Source organism: Heteronotia binoei, chromosome 7, assembly GCF_032191835.1.
Source record: "Heteronotia binoei isolate CCM8104 ecotype False Entrance Well chromosome 7, APGP_CSIRO_Hbin_v1, whole genome shotgun sequence".
Taxonomy (NCBI): Eukaryota; Metazoa; Chordata; class Lepidosauria; order Squamata; family Gekkonidae; genus Heteronotia; species Heteronotia binoei.
The window spans coordinates 118469393-118485873 of NC_083229.1; the positions used below are offsets into that span (position 1 = coordinate 118469393).

General features: G+C 47.4%; 1 protein-coding gene across 1 annotated transcript in view; it reads right to left on the reverse strand.

Moving 5' to 3' along the window:
• PHLPP1 (PH domain and leucine rich repeat protein phosphatase 1) overlaps positions 1–16481 on the reverse strand; it is a 218664-nt gene that overhangs the window by 64570 nt on the left and 137613 nt on the right. The window contains exon 5 of the mRNA XM_060244368.1: positions 3330–3476. Within this exon, the coding sequence (XP_060100351.1) occupies positions 3330–3476 (147 nt within the window). The remainder of the gene's footprint in view (positions 1–3329; positions 3477–16481) is intronic.

A 16481-nucleotide genomic window follows, 5' to 3' on the forward strand; every position in this document is an offset into this window, starting at 1 on the left:
CCCGCCCGAGTCCCCTCATTAGCTCTTGGCTGAACTGTTACGATATCATGACATGTTCATTTTTCAGTGGCCCACCGCTGAGTGGAAACCTGACAACAAACAAAACGCGGACCAAGAGTACACTTTGTGATGCAAGCTTTAAAAAAAAAAAAAAGGAGTTCAGATGAAAGAAAATGCACCAAGTCCCCGGGGAACAGAAGAAGCTGTGTTCTTTCAGAGGCAGGGAAGTGCGGAGATAGGAGGCAGCTGGGCAGGGCTGGGTTCCTGCCGGTGGACTGAAACTAGCCAAAACTGGTGCTCGTTATACAACGCCAGTTCTTTTAATCTCTTGATGACAATCTGAACTTTACACAAAGGCTTGCCGTGCTGGACACAGTGGGGAAAGCTAACAGGAGGAGCATACTCAGTCTTCGAGCGCATCGATTTTGAATTTTTCTAATTTCTTCTAAATATTGGTGGAACCCAGGGCTCTTTTTGTAGCAGGAGCTCCTCTGCATATTAGGCCACGCCCCTCTGATGTAGCCAGTCTTCCTGGAGCTTACAGTAGGTCCTATACAAAGAGCCCTGTAAGACGATTGGCTACATCGGGGTGTGTGGCCTAATATATGCAAAGGAGCTCCTGCTACAAAAAAAGCCCTGGGTGGAACCAACTGCCTAAAGAGGTCCAAGCCTTACGGGACCCTGCCCAGTTCCGCAGGGCTCGCAAGACGATACTATTTCAGCTAGCATTTAACTGAAAAGACCACCACTGCTGAGATTAGATCTAAATGGATGTTTTTAAGATCGCTGAATGCTATCCTCAAAATGTACTGAGATTAGAACCAAATTGTTTTAATCTAATGTTTGAACTTATATCTTTTTATTGTCGTTCCATTATGCATTGTGAGCCGCCCTGCTTTGGCGGGGAGGGTGGGATATAAATCAAACAAACATACATTAGGAAAGGGGGTGATCGGTAAAGACAGGGAAACGTGGGATATAAGCCGGACTTTTTTTGTAGCAGGAACTCCTTTGCATATTAGGCCACACACCCCCTGATGTAGCCAATCCTCCAAGAGCTTACAGGGCTCTTAGTACAGGACCTACTGTAAGCTCCCGAAGGATTGGCTACATCAGGGGTGTGTGGCCTAATATGCAAAGGAGTTCTTACTACAAAAAATCCCTGGATATAAATGTTGCAAGGAATATTCCTGACCTGCATAGGCTGCCTTGCCTGACTTGAATAGCCTTGCATCTCCAGAGATCCAAGAAGCGGCTTCAGGTCTGGTTAGTACTTGGATAGGAGACCACCAAGGAAACCTATGGTTGCTGCACAGAGGCAGGCAACAGCAAACCACTTACATTGTCTCTTGCCCTGAAAACCTTACTGTGTCACCACAAGTGAGGTGTGTCTCTTGCCCTGAAAACCTTACTGTATCACCACAAGTGAGGTGTGGACTTGACAGGGCTTTACACATGCATGGAATAGATCAGGGGTCCCCAACCCCTGAGCCACGGACCACTACCGATCTGCAGCCTATTAGCAAGCATGCTGCGAAGCCTAGCCATCCCACCCTCCTCCCTGGTGCTGTGCAGCCTCGCAGCCCCGCCTCCCCTCATGGCACCTCCTCCACCTTCCGTTTCTACAATTTTAAGGCCAGAGAAGTGGCGGCGATGAAGTGCCGCCTTTCCCAGCTCTTTAAGGGCCGACCCCCCCCCCCCCACCGATTGGCAGGGAAAACCTCCGTAGCAGTGGCCGGCAACCTGCTGAAGAAGCGACACCGCCCTTGCCTCCTCTCCACTTCCTTCCTGGGCGTGGGAAGGAAGTGGGGAGGAGACAAGGGTGGGGTGGGGGTCGACCCTTAAAGAGTCGGGGAAGACAGCGCTTCATCGCCCCTTCTCCGGCCTTAAAATTGTAAAAACGGAGGGTGGAGGAGGCGCAGTGAGGAGAGATGGGGTGGTGAGGCTGCACGGCCGTGGGTGTGGGGGCAAGGAAGCTGCATGGCTGTGGGGAAGCTGCAGGGAGGCAGGGCCGAATTTGGTGTTCCCACCCTGCTGGCCCTGGGGCTGTGGTGGACGGGCCGGCCCTGGTGCCGGTCCCCGGTCCCACAAAGGTTGGAGACCACTGGAATAGATCATTGGTTATGAGGGCCGGATTTGACACAAATGGGACTTAGTGAGGCCAAACCATGCATGTCATAAAATGTAATGCCAGGTAGTGGAGATACAAACTTTATAAAGGATATATATAAACACGATTAAAGATATTATTTTAACTTAAAATTCAAACATGTTAGAACTCTCGTGACATTTTGTTTAAAATGGAAAGGTGCAGGATAGTGGGATTTGGCAAGCAATTTTTAAAATAAAACATCAAGAAAAAGCACAAGGATCACAGCTGAAACTCAAAATATAAAATGCTCTGGATCTAGGAAACATGAAATCGCTGGGCAATGCAAGCTTCTCCCCACCCCCACCTGAGTCTACTCAGCTTGACACTAGCTCTCCAGTGTAATATGGCTGTGGGTTCCCAGGTTAGAGTAGCCAGTAGGCACCAGTTCTCAGGTCTAGTCAGCAAAGACAAGCTGGGTCAAAGCATCAGCTCCAAATGGCCAAAAACCCTGCAAAAAGCAAAACTGTCTTACCTCCACTCCATTGAAATACATTGCAGCACAAAGTTGCAAGGAAAACACGGAATGGACTTCCCATTAAGGTCTCAGAGTGCAGAGACCCTAATGGAAAGTCCATTCTGTGTTTTCCTTGCAGCTTTGCGAGCTCAGAAGCCGGCAAAGACAAGGCAGAAGGAGCTGGAAACATCATCCTCGGCAGCCTTGGAGCTTCAAAGGGGGAGAACCAGAGGGGGAGGGGGGGAGAAAATTGCCGTGGGCCTGATTGAAGAAGAAGACGACCACTGTAGATTTATACCCCACCTTTCTCTCTGAATCAGAGTCTCAGAGTGGCTTACAATATCCTTTAACTTCTTCCCTCACAACAGGCACCCCACGAGGTGGGTGGGGCTGAGAGAGCTCTCCCAGAAGTTGCCCTTTCAAGGACAACTCCTACGAGAGCGATGGCTGACCCAAGGCCATTCCAGCAGCTGCAAGTGGAGGAGTGGGGAATCAAATCCGGTTCTCCCAAATAAGAGTCCACACACTTAGCCACTACACCAAACTGAAGCCCTGGGTGGACTGGGTAATGACGCACAGGATGGAGTTTGACAGCCCTGGACTAGATGGTACATAAATTAGCTAAGTTGGAGTGCTTCCCTTACATCTGTGGCTCTGTTTTACTAACATGCTGAGGACAAAGCACTCAAGACAAAGCACTCAAGCCATGTTCGGTGTACCTACTTGTTCATATCGCCAACGGCGGCCGGGATACTTTGGAGTGCGTTGCAGGAGACGTTGAGCTCAGACAAGGTTGGAATGCTGCACACAGCCAAAGGAAAGTCTCCTAAGTGATTGTTAGAAAGGTTAAGGCTCTTCAGCTTGCTGAATCTACAATCAAAAACACAGGACAAAAAGGATGTAAGTAACCTGATTATCAACAAAATACCATGTTATTCGGTACCTGAACATTTAGAAGGTTGCTATTTCCATCAGACACTGTTGCTTCTATCCCCGCCCCCATCCCCACCCCACTGCCAACAAAACCATCAACAGCCTGTATGGAGACTTCCCTTGTTACATATTAATGTTTTTCTGTTGTCAATGGCCAGGAAGAGTTGTATTAGAGCAGGGGTGGCCAAACTTACTGAATGTAAGAGCCACACAGAATAAATGTCAGATGTTTGAGGGAGGGAGGGAGGGAGGGAGGGAGGGAGGGAGGGAGGGAGGGAGGAAGGAAGGAAGGAAGGAAGGAAGGAAGGAAGGAAGGAAGGAAGGAAGGAAGGAAGGAAGGAAGGAAGGAAGGAAGGAAGGAAGGAAGGAAGGAAGGAAGGAAGGAAGGAAGGAAGGAAGGAAGGAAGGAAGGAAATTAGAGGGAGGAGGGAGAAAGAGGTGGAAAGAAAGCAACTTTAACTTGTAATGTATTTTCCAAGCTGCCGGCTGGCTTGGCGAAGTGATTTAAAGAGACAAATGCCTTCTCCAAGCTGGTTCACGGGGTGTTGGGGGCTTCAAGAGCCATACAATGTGTGTGGAAGAGTCACACGAGCCACAGTTTGGCCACCCCTGCATTAGAGTTTTATCCTGCGCTACAGAAAGAAGCATGCTGTAAAACCAACAAATATGACCTGGAGCTCTGGAAGTTTGTATAGAAAACACAAAAACCTAAGAATTTCCTACATTGCAGCTAAAATTTATCATGAAAGTATGCCAGTGTGCATACTTTTAAAAATTCAATTGGTTACATTTTATATTTGTCAATATATCTGGACATTGTGTGAACGTGTATGCTAAATAACAGTAGTTGTGTTTCAGTTTAAAATTGAAGGGGAGAAGATTTTGATTTTGTTCTAATTGGGGGGGGGAGGATAAAATAAAGACTTAAAGCACTTGTTACAGAAAATTGCAGCATTTCCTTGAAAACATAAAAGGAAGATATTCTGCAATCTTCCTAGGGCAACGTAGGCCCATGGCTAAATTGTGTGCCTGTGTATGGACACAACTGTATCTACTTTCCTGTTATTCAGCCTAGTAAAAAGAACACTGGCCCTACCAATAGGCATAATGAGATAATCCATCTAAGTTGACAGGTCTTCAGGGTACTATTAAAGGAACACAAATGGAAGGAGGAGGAGGAGGAGGCGGCAGCGGCTTTATATCCCTCCCTTCACTCTGTATCTCAGAGTGTCAGAGCACCTTACAATCTCCTTTATCTTCCTCCTCCACAACAGACATCCTGTGAGGTGGGTGAGGCTGAGAGGGCTCTCACAGCAGCTGCCCGTTCAAGGACAACTCCTACGAGAGCTATGGCTGACCCAAGGCCATTCGCAGCAACTGCAAGTGGAGGAGTGGGGAATCAAATCCGGTGGTCTCATATAAGAGTCCGCGTACTTAACCACTGAACCAAACCGTTGTATGCACACAATAGCTTTGTTGGTCTTAAAGATACCACTGGATAAAACTTTGTTCTGTGATTTTGTCTGTTTTTTCTATGATACAAGTGAGGTCCACCCACAATACTCATGGAGGGAATCTCATCTCCCCCCCCCCCCACACACACACACTTTCTCCCCAGTCTCCTGTGCAACTGCCAGACACGCCGACCAACTCCCCCCACCCCTCCTTGGTGGCTTGTTTGGAGCTACTCCAGAGGGGCTTTCCAAGGCTTCCTTCCCCCCACTTCCTTCTCTCACTAGTTCATCCAGAACTGCCCCAGACAGATCACTGAGGCTTCCTTCTGCCTCCCTTTCTTCCTCTCCGCAGCTCTTCTGGAGCTATTCCAAGTGGGTTTGCTGAGGCTTTCTTCCTCCCTTCCCTCTCTCAGTGGCTCATCCAGAACTACTCTGGGTGAGCTCACCAAGGCATCCTTCTTCTGAGAGCCAGTTTGGTGTAGTGGTGAAGTGCGCGGACTCTTATCTGGGAGAACTGGCTTTGGTTCCCCACTCCTCCACTTGCAGCTGTTGGAATGGCCTTGGGTCAGCCATAGCTCTGGCAGAGGTTGTCCTTGAAAGGGCAGCTTCTGTAAGAGTCCTCTCAGCCCCACCCACCTTGCAGGGTGTCTGTTGTGGGGGAGGAAGATATAGGAGATTGTAAGCCGCTCTGAGTCTGATTCAGAGCGAAGGGCGGGGCATAAATCTGCAAAAAAAAAATCTCAGTTCCATTAATTAGGAGCGTTTCAGCTATGCATTTAGTGCTTTTGGACAGAGAACTTACACAGCTCCGTTTGGATTGCTTCCTATATCAAGGCTTTATAATCGGATGGAAACCTGTCCTCGGACTTTTTGCTAACTTTAAAAACACTGACAAGCGCTTGATTATGTCTTAAATTAGCTGTGCTTTGTCGAGAATCCATTTGCTGACGTTCCAGCTAGACCTCTATGCTGGCAGTAACTGCTTTTTAAAAGCCAATTCCATTTTTCAAAACTTTCCTTGAAAGGTTTTCCCTCCCATTTCTTCATAATTACAGCACCCCTAAAGCGACGCTTGCCCTTGCAAGCTACGAACAGTTGGATTTTAAAGAGAGAGAGAGAGGGAATGAGCAGAAAGAAAGGACTACAATCCAGTTATCCATCCACCAAGTGCAACCACATTGTTCAGGTTGCCTAACAACACAGACTGGGAGGGAATCCCTTCAGGCAACAGACTCAAAGGCTGAATGAAAAGATCTATGTCAGATTCGGACCAATGAGAGGAAGGCGCTCTTTGGCCTGGCAAAATTCATTCGAATGCATTTCCCCCTCATTAAATTGCCCAGGACGTGCGATTTCCATGAGAGAGAATCATGAAATCAGCACACACAGGATCGGCACCTCTGTAAAAGACGTAACCGGAGTCAAATAATAACAACCAAAGGATTCCCCTGGAAAAAAAGGCATCCTTCTCTATCCCCTCCCCCCAAACATCATCACATTCCCTTCCAGGGACAGAATCACCACCAGAAACTCAACTGAAAGAACCGTTTCTTCCCCATGGCGATGCAGTTCAAACACTGCAGAAGAGAAAGTCTTTCCTCCAACAGCTAGCGCAGCATGGTCAGCAAAACGCAAGTCCCTGTTACGGTTGAGGACAACCCAAAAAAGCAGATGTCTTTTTGTTAGCAAAGTTGGAAATTAATTTTAGATGTGATAAAACAATCCAAGCTAAATCTGTTAACGTGGTCTAGCCACTGGAGGGCATGTCATCTCCGGAGAGCACAAAGACGACCATCTTCCTTCCAGCTGAAGAACCCCTTCTCTTGGGCAGCTAAATGTTGCATTCTCCGAATATTGTTGGAAACAAAATAATGTGTGTTGATAATATTGTTAAAACCCTAATGAAAATACTTTATTAGGACGAGGGGCTTTTTTTTGTAGCAGGAACTCCTTTGCATATTAGGCCACACACCCCTGATGTAACCAATCCTCCAAGAGCTTACAGGGCTCTTCTTACAGGGCCTACTGTAAGCTCTTGGAAGATTGGCTACATCAGGGGTGTGTGGCCTAATATGCAAAGGAGTTCCTGCTACAAAAAAATACTTTATAAGGACCAGGGGATTTTTTGTAGCAGGAACTCCTTTGCATATTAGGCCACACACCCCTGATGTAACCAATCCTCCAAGAGCTTACAGGGCTCTTAGTACAGGGCCTACTGGAAGCTCTTGGAGGATTGGCTACATCAAGGGAGGGTGGCCTAATATGCAAAGGAGTTCCCGCTACAAAAAAAAGCCCTGATTGGGACCATCCAAAATAGTAAGCAAAAACTTCCGAGATTCCCTACAAACTCTACATCAGGGCTGGATATTTAAAAAGGAGGATCGAAGCAGAGTGTTTTGAAGAATTCATACTTTATGTTTTTGTTTATGCTCCGTGGCTCAGAGTGGTAAGGCTGCAGTACGGCAGTCCTAAGCTCTGCTCATGACCTGAGTTCAATCCCAGCGGAAGCTGGGTTCAGGTAGCCGGCTCGAAGTTGACTCAGCCTTCCAAGGTTGTCAAAATGAGTACCCGGCTTGCTGGGGGGAAAGTGTAGATGACTGGGGAAGGCGATGGCAAACCACCCTGTAAATAGTCTGCCGTGAAAATGTAAAAGCAACATCACCCCAGAGTCCGAAACAACTGGTGCTTGCACAGGGGACTACCTTTACCTTTTTTTATTTGACTTATATCCCGCCCTAGCCGCCAAAGCAGACTTTGAAATGGGCAGATTCACTTTTTAACCCCCCTACCCCAAGTACACTTGCCACCCACCAGTGGGCCTCAAAGATCTCCCAGAATTAAGAGATCTCTCAGAAGCTCTTCAGCTTCCCTTGGCTGACTCCATGATGCTAACTTTTAAACTGGAAGCTCCTTGGGATAGGAACCCAGCGCTACAGCACCGAAGACAATGCAGAAATAATATCAGTACCAGTATTGAGACTGCTAATTCCCCAAAGCCACGACAGCGACAATATCGCATCTCTGGTCGAGATCTTTGAACAGTGAAAAAGAAATACTTAAATTGAGAACTGAGCCCACTAGCTGAGGGGTCAAGCCATCGATCTTGGCTCCCTAGTGTGTGCGGTTAAGGCCAGAGTAGCAATGTTATCAGTTACAGTTACGGCATCACCAGGGTCAACTGAACGAGAAAAGAAAATCGAAAGGCCAATATGCTGCCCATTTCCAGTCGGCTTGAAGAGGAATGCTGTTATTAATAGAAGCCACAGCAAACAGGTTAGCAGAATTTATTAGCAGTCTCATCCTGGCCAAAAAAACACAGGGCTGCCAAAACACTGAGTCTTTGGAACATACCAAAGAGTGACTAAAGGCTTCTTGGTCAAGATGTTCCATCTTCTTCTGTAAGCAGTAACAATTGATCATCCTTGTCTTAAGACTGAAATTAGCCTTATGCTCAACCAGGGGTTGTTTTGTAAAAACAAAGGTGGTGGAGCTCATTAGCATTTGCCGCCTCCCACCCCTCGGCCAAAAGCAACCTGATGCAAGAAAGGAGAGCCCTGGGCGAGTGAGGTTTGCCTGGGCTGGCTAGAGATCCAGCCAGCCCAAGCAGGCCTTTCTCACCTGCGGCTCTCCTGGGTTGCCTCCCCCCGTCAAAAGGCCAGCAAGCCACCCGCCACCCAAAATCACATAAGAAGTGGAGAAAGGGTGGCATGGGCTTCTTTGGGGCATTAATGAGGGGGCGTGGCAAAGCCCCTGGTGGTTGGCTGCCTGCCCACTCTCCTAATCCGGGGATTGTTATGCAGCTGCACCTACTATTCAATGGGCAAGGTAGGTGGGGAGGAAGAGGAGGAACTCTCAGAAAGGTTCAGGAGCTGCGCTCCTGTGAGCTCCTGCTGAATCTGAGGCCTGTGGCCAACTGTATCGAAGGATGATGCCCGTTTCATGAGAATTTTCTGACTGTGCCCCCATTTTTGTAGTGATTAAGATTCCCCATCCCCCAATGGCTTTTGCTTATTTCTACAGAACTGTCAACAAGAACCACCATGCCTACACATGGACACCACAACGGCGGTCAGCGCTGCAGCGTGCTATGGCTGAAGTTCCCAACATTTTCGATACAGTGACGCAAAGTTCAAATGTATTTGATATGCCACTTGGATGGGGGTTCACGATGGGAGACCACTGTGCCCCTTTGAGTGATGTTTAGGGGTTTCTCAATAACATCTGGTCAGCCACAGCAGAAACCCATAAACGTCATTCAAAGGGCGCAGTGGTCTCCGTTATGAACCGCATGCAAGTGGCATTCCAACATATGCAGTCTTAGCATATGGAAGTTAAGTTTCCAGTCTCCGACCGCCCTCTCCTTCTCCACTCCTCCTTCAAATCCCCCCCTAAGATTCTAAGAACCTTGCTTTAGTAACCATCCGGACTTATTTTACTTGATCAACATGTAGATGCGGTGAAGGAAAAAATACCAACTAATGTATGACATGGAATATATTGTTTTCAGGGTCATATCTTGGATTCAGAAGCACAAGAGAGAATGGATGGGGGAAGCCGTTAGGAAGGACTGGCCCATGACCCACTTTCACAGACTTTGCAACCCACTTTGGGTCTGACCTACAGGCTCGGAAACACTGAGCGATGAAATCTGCCTCTTCCTACGTAAGGTAACACATGCATATGGCAGGTGCTTGTTATCACTCTGGAGCCCAAAGAAAGTATAAAGCTGCACTAAGTGCTGGGAGTACATTTTCACAGTAGAATTCATTCTTAAATATTATCTAATGTTATAAATCTAAACATTGTCTAAGAAGAAGAGACTGGATTTATATCCTGCCCTTCACTACCCAAAGGAGTCTCAGAGTGGCTTACAATCTCCTTTCCCTCCCCACAACAGACGCCCTGTGAGGTAGGTGGAGCTGAAAGAGCTCTGGCAGAAACTGTTCTCAAGCAGAACAGCTCTGTGAGAACTTTTGACTGACTCACGGTCACATCAGCAGGTGCACACAGAGGAGTGGGGAATCAAACCGCACACTTAACCATTATACCGGGGTGGCCAAACTGTGGCTCAGGTCAGAAGCCATATGTAGCTCTTTCAAACATATTGTGTGGCTCTCAAAGCCCCCACTGCTGCGTCGGCCAGCTTGGAGAACACATCTATCTTTTTAAATCACTTCTCCAAGCCAAGTCAGCCAGCAGGTTGGAGAATGCATTTAAAATTTGCTTTCTTCCCACCTCTCCCTCCCTCCCTGTCTTATGGCTCTCAAACATCTGACTTTCATGTCTTGTGGCTCAAACATCTGATGGTTTAATCTACATGGGTCTTATGTTAAGGAAGTTCGGCCAGCCCTGCAATACACCAAACTGGTCTGGATAGGCTGGTTAATCTGCAAACAGCACCTCTTCCCTTTCCCATGGCTGACCAATGACTATATTCACCCCTTGTATCAGAACACTGCAACAAATCACGCCTAAGGTCAAGGGACTGGGCTTGAAGCAAACTCATCCATTGACGGAGGCTGCTCACATGTTTGGAGTCATCAGCAGCACCCATGACCCGCTCTACGCCAGTATCTCAGTACGAGTTAGCAATAGGTCGCGCTGCTATGCATTAGGATTATTCCCCCGGTTACAACAGGGCTACGCAGACCTAGAGATAATGCCAGGAGAATATAATGTACTGCTCACACAGTACCAAAAGCCTAATTGCTTTCCTTTCAAAAGCAAATAGCCACAGATGAGCGATCAAACTAGGAGTGCGTCCAAATTGCAAGCAGTTGGGTGTTTGTTTTTTTTTGCACAACAGATAATACAACTTTTGTACTCCTGACAAGGAGAGCTGCAAGATAAGAAAAGAGAACAGACAAGACAAGAGAGACATTTTACTAATGTAAATAAAGTGAACCTATGTAGCAGTGGTCATTCTGTGATTCAGTCAGGAAGCAGAGTACGGGTGGGGTTTTGTTTTGGGGGGGGGGGGTTGCACACAAGCAAGCACAATTCAAGAAAAAGCTTTTAAGTATGAAAGGTAGGTGAGCACTACCAGATGAACACTCTGTTCTGGAAGGGTAGATGAGCAAGGGTGGAATTCTAGCAGGAGCTCCTTTGCATGTTAGGCCACACCCCCTGATATAGCCAATCCTCCAAGAGCTTAACAAGGCTCTTTTTTGTAAGCTCTTGGAGGACTGGCTACATCAGGGGTGTGTGGCCTAATATGCAAAGGAGCTCCTGCTAGAATTCCACCCCTGTGGATGAGAAATGGCCAGTAGCATTCTGGGAGTAGAGGAAGAAGACCACAGCCAGCTACGCCGGTTTCTTCTCTCGGTTTGGGCTTAGAAAGGACAGTCAGCTCCCGAAATGGAAAAGGAGGACTTGCGTTTTTATTTGAGTGCAAGGCAAAAGTCGCCCAGGTCTTTCAAGAATATCTACTAGCCCACCACTCTTCAATGGGTTTTTATCAACGACAGAACAATACGACAGCATCAAAAGATAATTCATCCACACATCAAAGGGACCGATCCAAATCTGCTATCGCTCAAGAAACTGCTTGATTCCCTGACAAGTACAGTTGTACAATATATTAATTCATTTTTTTTTTAAATATGTGCTTCATTTAAAAAAAAAAAAACTAACAGACCCCGGAATTTTCTCCAAAATCTACAAATGTTGTGATTATTTACCTAGCACTTCTGGTTTCGTTTTATTAATCTTCCCACAAATGTTCCTACTTAGTCTTCCCCATAGAGCAATCATTAGTTTTGTAGTCAAGTAAGAGGCCCTTTCCTTCTCAAGGATGACCTGAGATTCCATGACCTGCCTGAAGCACAGCCGCACGGGAATAATACTCTAATGGTGCTGCTTCTGTTTTGAATCGTCTGCATATGACATGTGGCTTTAACAAAGTACAAATATACAGACCTCATTACAAACAACCCCATTTCACAGATGCTAAAACTGAGACAGAGAAATGGTTGCTGAAGTTGGACTACTACTCATCCAAGAGAAACTCTGTCAAATGGGCCACACTGGCACCAACGTTCCCTCTAAGCTGCAGAGTCTTGTGAGCAAAAATTCCACTTTATGAGCTACTGGTATTAAAGTTGTGAGTTACTGCATACATTAGTGTGCTCGGGGGTCATCCTTCCTGAGCTAAGACAAAAATGCATGAGCTGGAGGCTAAATATCAGTGAGCTAGCTCACGCTAACTCAGCTTAGAGGAAACACTGACTGGCACCATCTTTGAATTCTGCTAGGTAACCTAACAATCAAGGCACAAAAGATTTTAAAACATCCTATGTTTTTCTGAACCATGAGGTTGCTCAACCACCACCCCCTCAACACACACACACACACACACACACACACACACAATGACAGACCAGGGGTGGCCAAACTTGCTTAACATAAGAGCCACACAGAATAAATGTCAGATGATTGAGAGCCTCAAGACACAAACATCAGGGTTTGAGGGAAGGAAGGAAGGAAGGGAGGAAGGAAGGAAGGAAGGAAGGAAGGAAGGAAGGAAGGAAGGAAGGAAGGAAGGAAGGAAGGAAGGGAGGAAGGGAGGAAGGGAGGGAGGGAGGGAGGGAGGGAGGGAGGGAGGAAGGAAGGAAGGAAGGAAGGGAGGGAGGGAGGGAGGGAGGGAGGGAGGAAGGAAGGAAGGAAGGAAGGAAGGAAGGAAGGAAGGAAGGAAGGAAGGAAGGAAGGAAGGAAGGAAGGAAGGAAGGAAGGAAGGAAGGAAGGAAGGAAGGAAGATGGGGGCGGAAAGAAAGCAACTTTAACTTTAAATGCCTTCTTCAAGGCAGCTGACAGGCCGGTGGGGGCTTTGAGAGCCACGTGATGTGTGTGAAAGAGCCACACGTGGCTCCCGAGTCACAGTTTGGCCATTCCCGGTATACACAGTATTATATATATATATATATATATATATTTATTTATTTATTCAACTTATATCCTGCTCCTTCCCCAGCCAAGCAGAGTACCTTTCTTTTCAGAAAGCCTTCCAACCTTCAGTTATGAAGTGGAGAGCAGCAGCTTACATACATTAATTGCTCTTCCACAGCCTCCCAACTTATTTTTTTATTATTTCACATTTCTATCCTGCCCTTCTCGAGAACAGGCTCAGGGCGGGTCACATCAATAAAAAGAATTACATAATTATGAATAACTAGTCAGTTTGGTGTAGTGGTTAAGTGTGCCGATTCTTCTCTGGGAGAACCGGGTTTGATTCCCCACTCCTCCACTTGCAGCTGCTGGAATGGCCTTGGGTCAGCCATAGCTCTCGCAGAGGTTGTCCTTGAAAGGGCAGCTTCTGGGAGAGCCCTCTCAGTCCCACCCACCTCAGACACTGTCTGTTGTGGGGGGAGAAGATATAGGAGATTGTAAGCCGCTCTGAGTCTCTGATTCAGAGAAAAGGGTGGGGTATAAATCTGCAGTCTTTTCCTTCTTCTTCTAAAACAACCAGATAAGCAATTCCACATTAACAAATTCAAAAATTCAGATGACAGCCAGGTCAAAAACCTACGCCGTGGCTGACAGAAAACAAAGAGCAGTAGTCAAAAACAATTCCTGCACAACTGAAACTTACAGGCAGGCCTGCATGTGGCAGTGAGGCCATGTTGATCTTTAGTGATGGCCACCACCTCACCTAAAGGCCTGGCCGAACAACTCTGTTTTACAGGCCCTGAGGAATTGCAACAGGCTCCGTGGGGTCTGGATCTCCAATGGGAGCTGATTCCACCAGGTAGGGGCCAGGAGGGAAAAGGCCCTGCTCCTAGTTGAGGCTAAACTTACATTCTGGCGCCACCTCAACTAAAGGACTGGCCAAACAGCTCTGTTTTACAGGCCCTGAAAAATTGCAACAGGCTCCGTGGGGCCCGGATCGCCAATGGGAGCTGGTTCCACCAGGTAGGGGCCAGGAGAGAAAAGGCCCTGCCCCTAGCTGAGGCTAAACTTACATTCTAGCACTGCCTCAACTAAAGGACTGGCCAAACAGCTCTGTTTTACAGGCCCTGTGGAACTGCAACAGACTCCGCGGGGCCCAGATCTCCAATGGGAGTTGGTTCTACCAGGCAGAGGCCAGGAGAGAAAAGGCCCTGCACCTAGTTGAGGCTAAACTTACATTCTAGGCTTTCTGGAATTAAAGCTACTGCAGCCATGGAACCGGGAGGGGGGGTGTCTTGCAAGTCCTAGCACCTGCCTGAGGCCCCAACGTATTTCTGGTTTCCAGGAGAACGGCTCTGACAATGATCTAGAGTGGCTAACCTAAGTCTCTGGTTCCCATCCATCAAGAAAACTGCTCTGGTTGCTTAAGAAGAAGAAAAATGCAGATTTATACCCCACCCTTCTCTCTTAATCAGAGACTCAGAGTGGCTTACAATCTCCTATATCTTCTCCCCCACAACAGACACCCTGTGAGGTGGATGGGGCTTAGAGAGCTCTCACAGCAGCTGCACTTTCAAGGACAACTCATGCGAGAGCTATGGCTGACCCAAGGCCATTCCAGCAGGTGCAAGTGGAGGAGTGGGGAATCAAACCCGGTTCTCCCAGATAAGAGAGCTATGGCTGACCCAAGGCCATTCCAGCAGGTGCAAGTGGAGGAGTGGGGAAACAAATTCGGTTCTCCTGATAAGAGCCCATACACTTAACCACACCAAACTGGCATGTGGTGTGGCCCCACAACTGTTCATTTATAAAAGGACTCCCAGTCTTGTACAAGAGGACACAGAAGTAATCACTGCACAGCCTGAGTCTTGAAGACAGAATGAAACCGGCTCTCTCGCCCGACTGTACTCACGTGGGAAGAGAAGCCTGTGTCAGCTGCAGAGGTTATTTTAGACACATCACAGCGCTACAGCCTGTTCAGCGCATCTCGGTCAAGACCCTTCCCCACCAAAGGAAAGGGGCTGATTCCTTTTTTAAACAGATAAGCAATCAGCACCTTAACTGGCACCTGACAGTCGCTGAATGACAAGATACAGCTGGTTGTTCCTATCCGCACTGAAAACTGATAGTTCCAAGAATCGCTCACAATCCTACTGAGAACTGTCTACGCAAAGTTTCTGCTAGAAAAAAGCCGATCAGACAAGGCCTGGGAGGACATGAAGAATCTCTCCAATTAGGATGTTGTTGGGGTGACGGGGGCAGCAACTCCTGCTTTAATGAGACGGATTACTGGCCACCGTCCTTGCTTCTTTTAACGTTTCACTATCATCTTTCTATATGCTTGATGATACGGATCTTGGAAGCCCTATGAGCCAACACACAGAATAAAACATGTACACCAGGGGTGGCCAAACTGCAGCTCGGGAGCCATATGTGGCTCTTTCACACATATTGTGCAGCTCTTGAAGCCCCCACAGCGCCCCCCCCCATTGGCCAGCTTGGAAAGGGCATTTCTCTCTTTAAATTACTTCTCCAAGCCAAGCCAGCTGGTGGCTTGGAGAATGCATTTAAAGTTAAAGCTACTTTCTTTCCAACTCCCCCCTCTTCCCACCCCATCTATCCTCATCCATCCATCCATCCATCTATCTATCTATCCATCCATCTATCTATCCGTCTATCTATCCGTCTGTCTGTCTGTCTGTGTCTGTCTGTCTATCTATCTCTATCTTCCTTCCTTCCTTCCTGCTCTCAAACATCTGACATTCATGTCTTGCGGCTCTCAAACATCTGACAGTTATTCTATGTGGCTCCTATGTTAAGCAAGTTTGGCCACCTATGGTGTACATATATCCATGTTAAGAAGTTCTCTAAACACATCCTGTACTGAGATTCGATCGGGCTCGATCGGAGAGCCAGTTTGGTGTAGTGGTTAAGTGTGCGGACTCTTATCTGGGAGAACCGGGTTTGATTCCCCACTCCTCCACTTGCAGCTGCTGGAATGGCCTTGGGTCAGCCACAGCTCTGGCAGAGGTTGTCCTTGAAAGGGCAGCTGCTGTGAGAGCCCTCTCCAGTCCCACCCACCTCACAGGGTGTCTGTTGTGCGGGAGGAAGGTAAAGGAGATTGTGAGCCGCTCTGAGACTCTTCGGAGTGGAGGGCGGGATATAAATCCAATATCTTCATCTTCTTCATCTTCTTCTTTCTTTCATGACAGTTTTGTCTCAGGTATGTATGCTTATACACATGTGTCTCTTCTGTACCAGCTCTCAAATACTAGATTCCAAAAAGCTACTTCTAAGGCATAAGCTGGCTCCAGGTTGACTCAGCCTTCCATCCTTCCGAGGTCGGTCAAATGAGTCCCCAGCTTGCTGGGGGGAAAGTGTAGATGACTGGGGAGGGCAATGGCAAACCACCCCCTAAAAAGTCTGCCGTGAAAACGTTGTGAAAGCAATGTCACCCCAGAGTCGGAAACGACTGGTGCTTGCACAGGGGACCTTTCCTTTCCTTGATTAGTTCATGTTCTAACAATTTTAATCGTACCCATGGGAAAGAACTCAGTTTAATATATCTTTTGGAATAAAAAACACAGGATTTATGAATTGTATC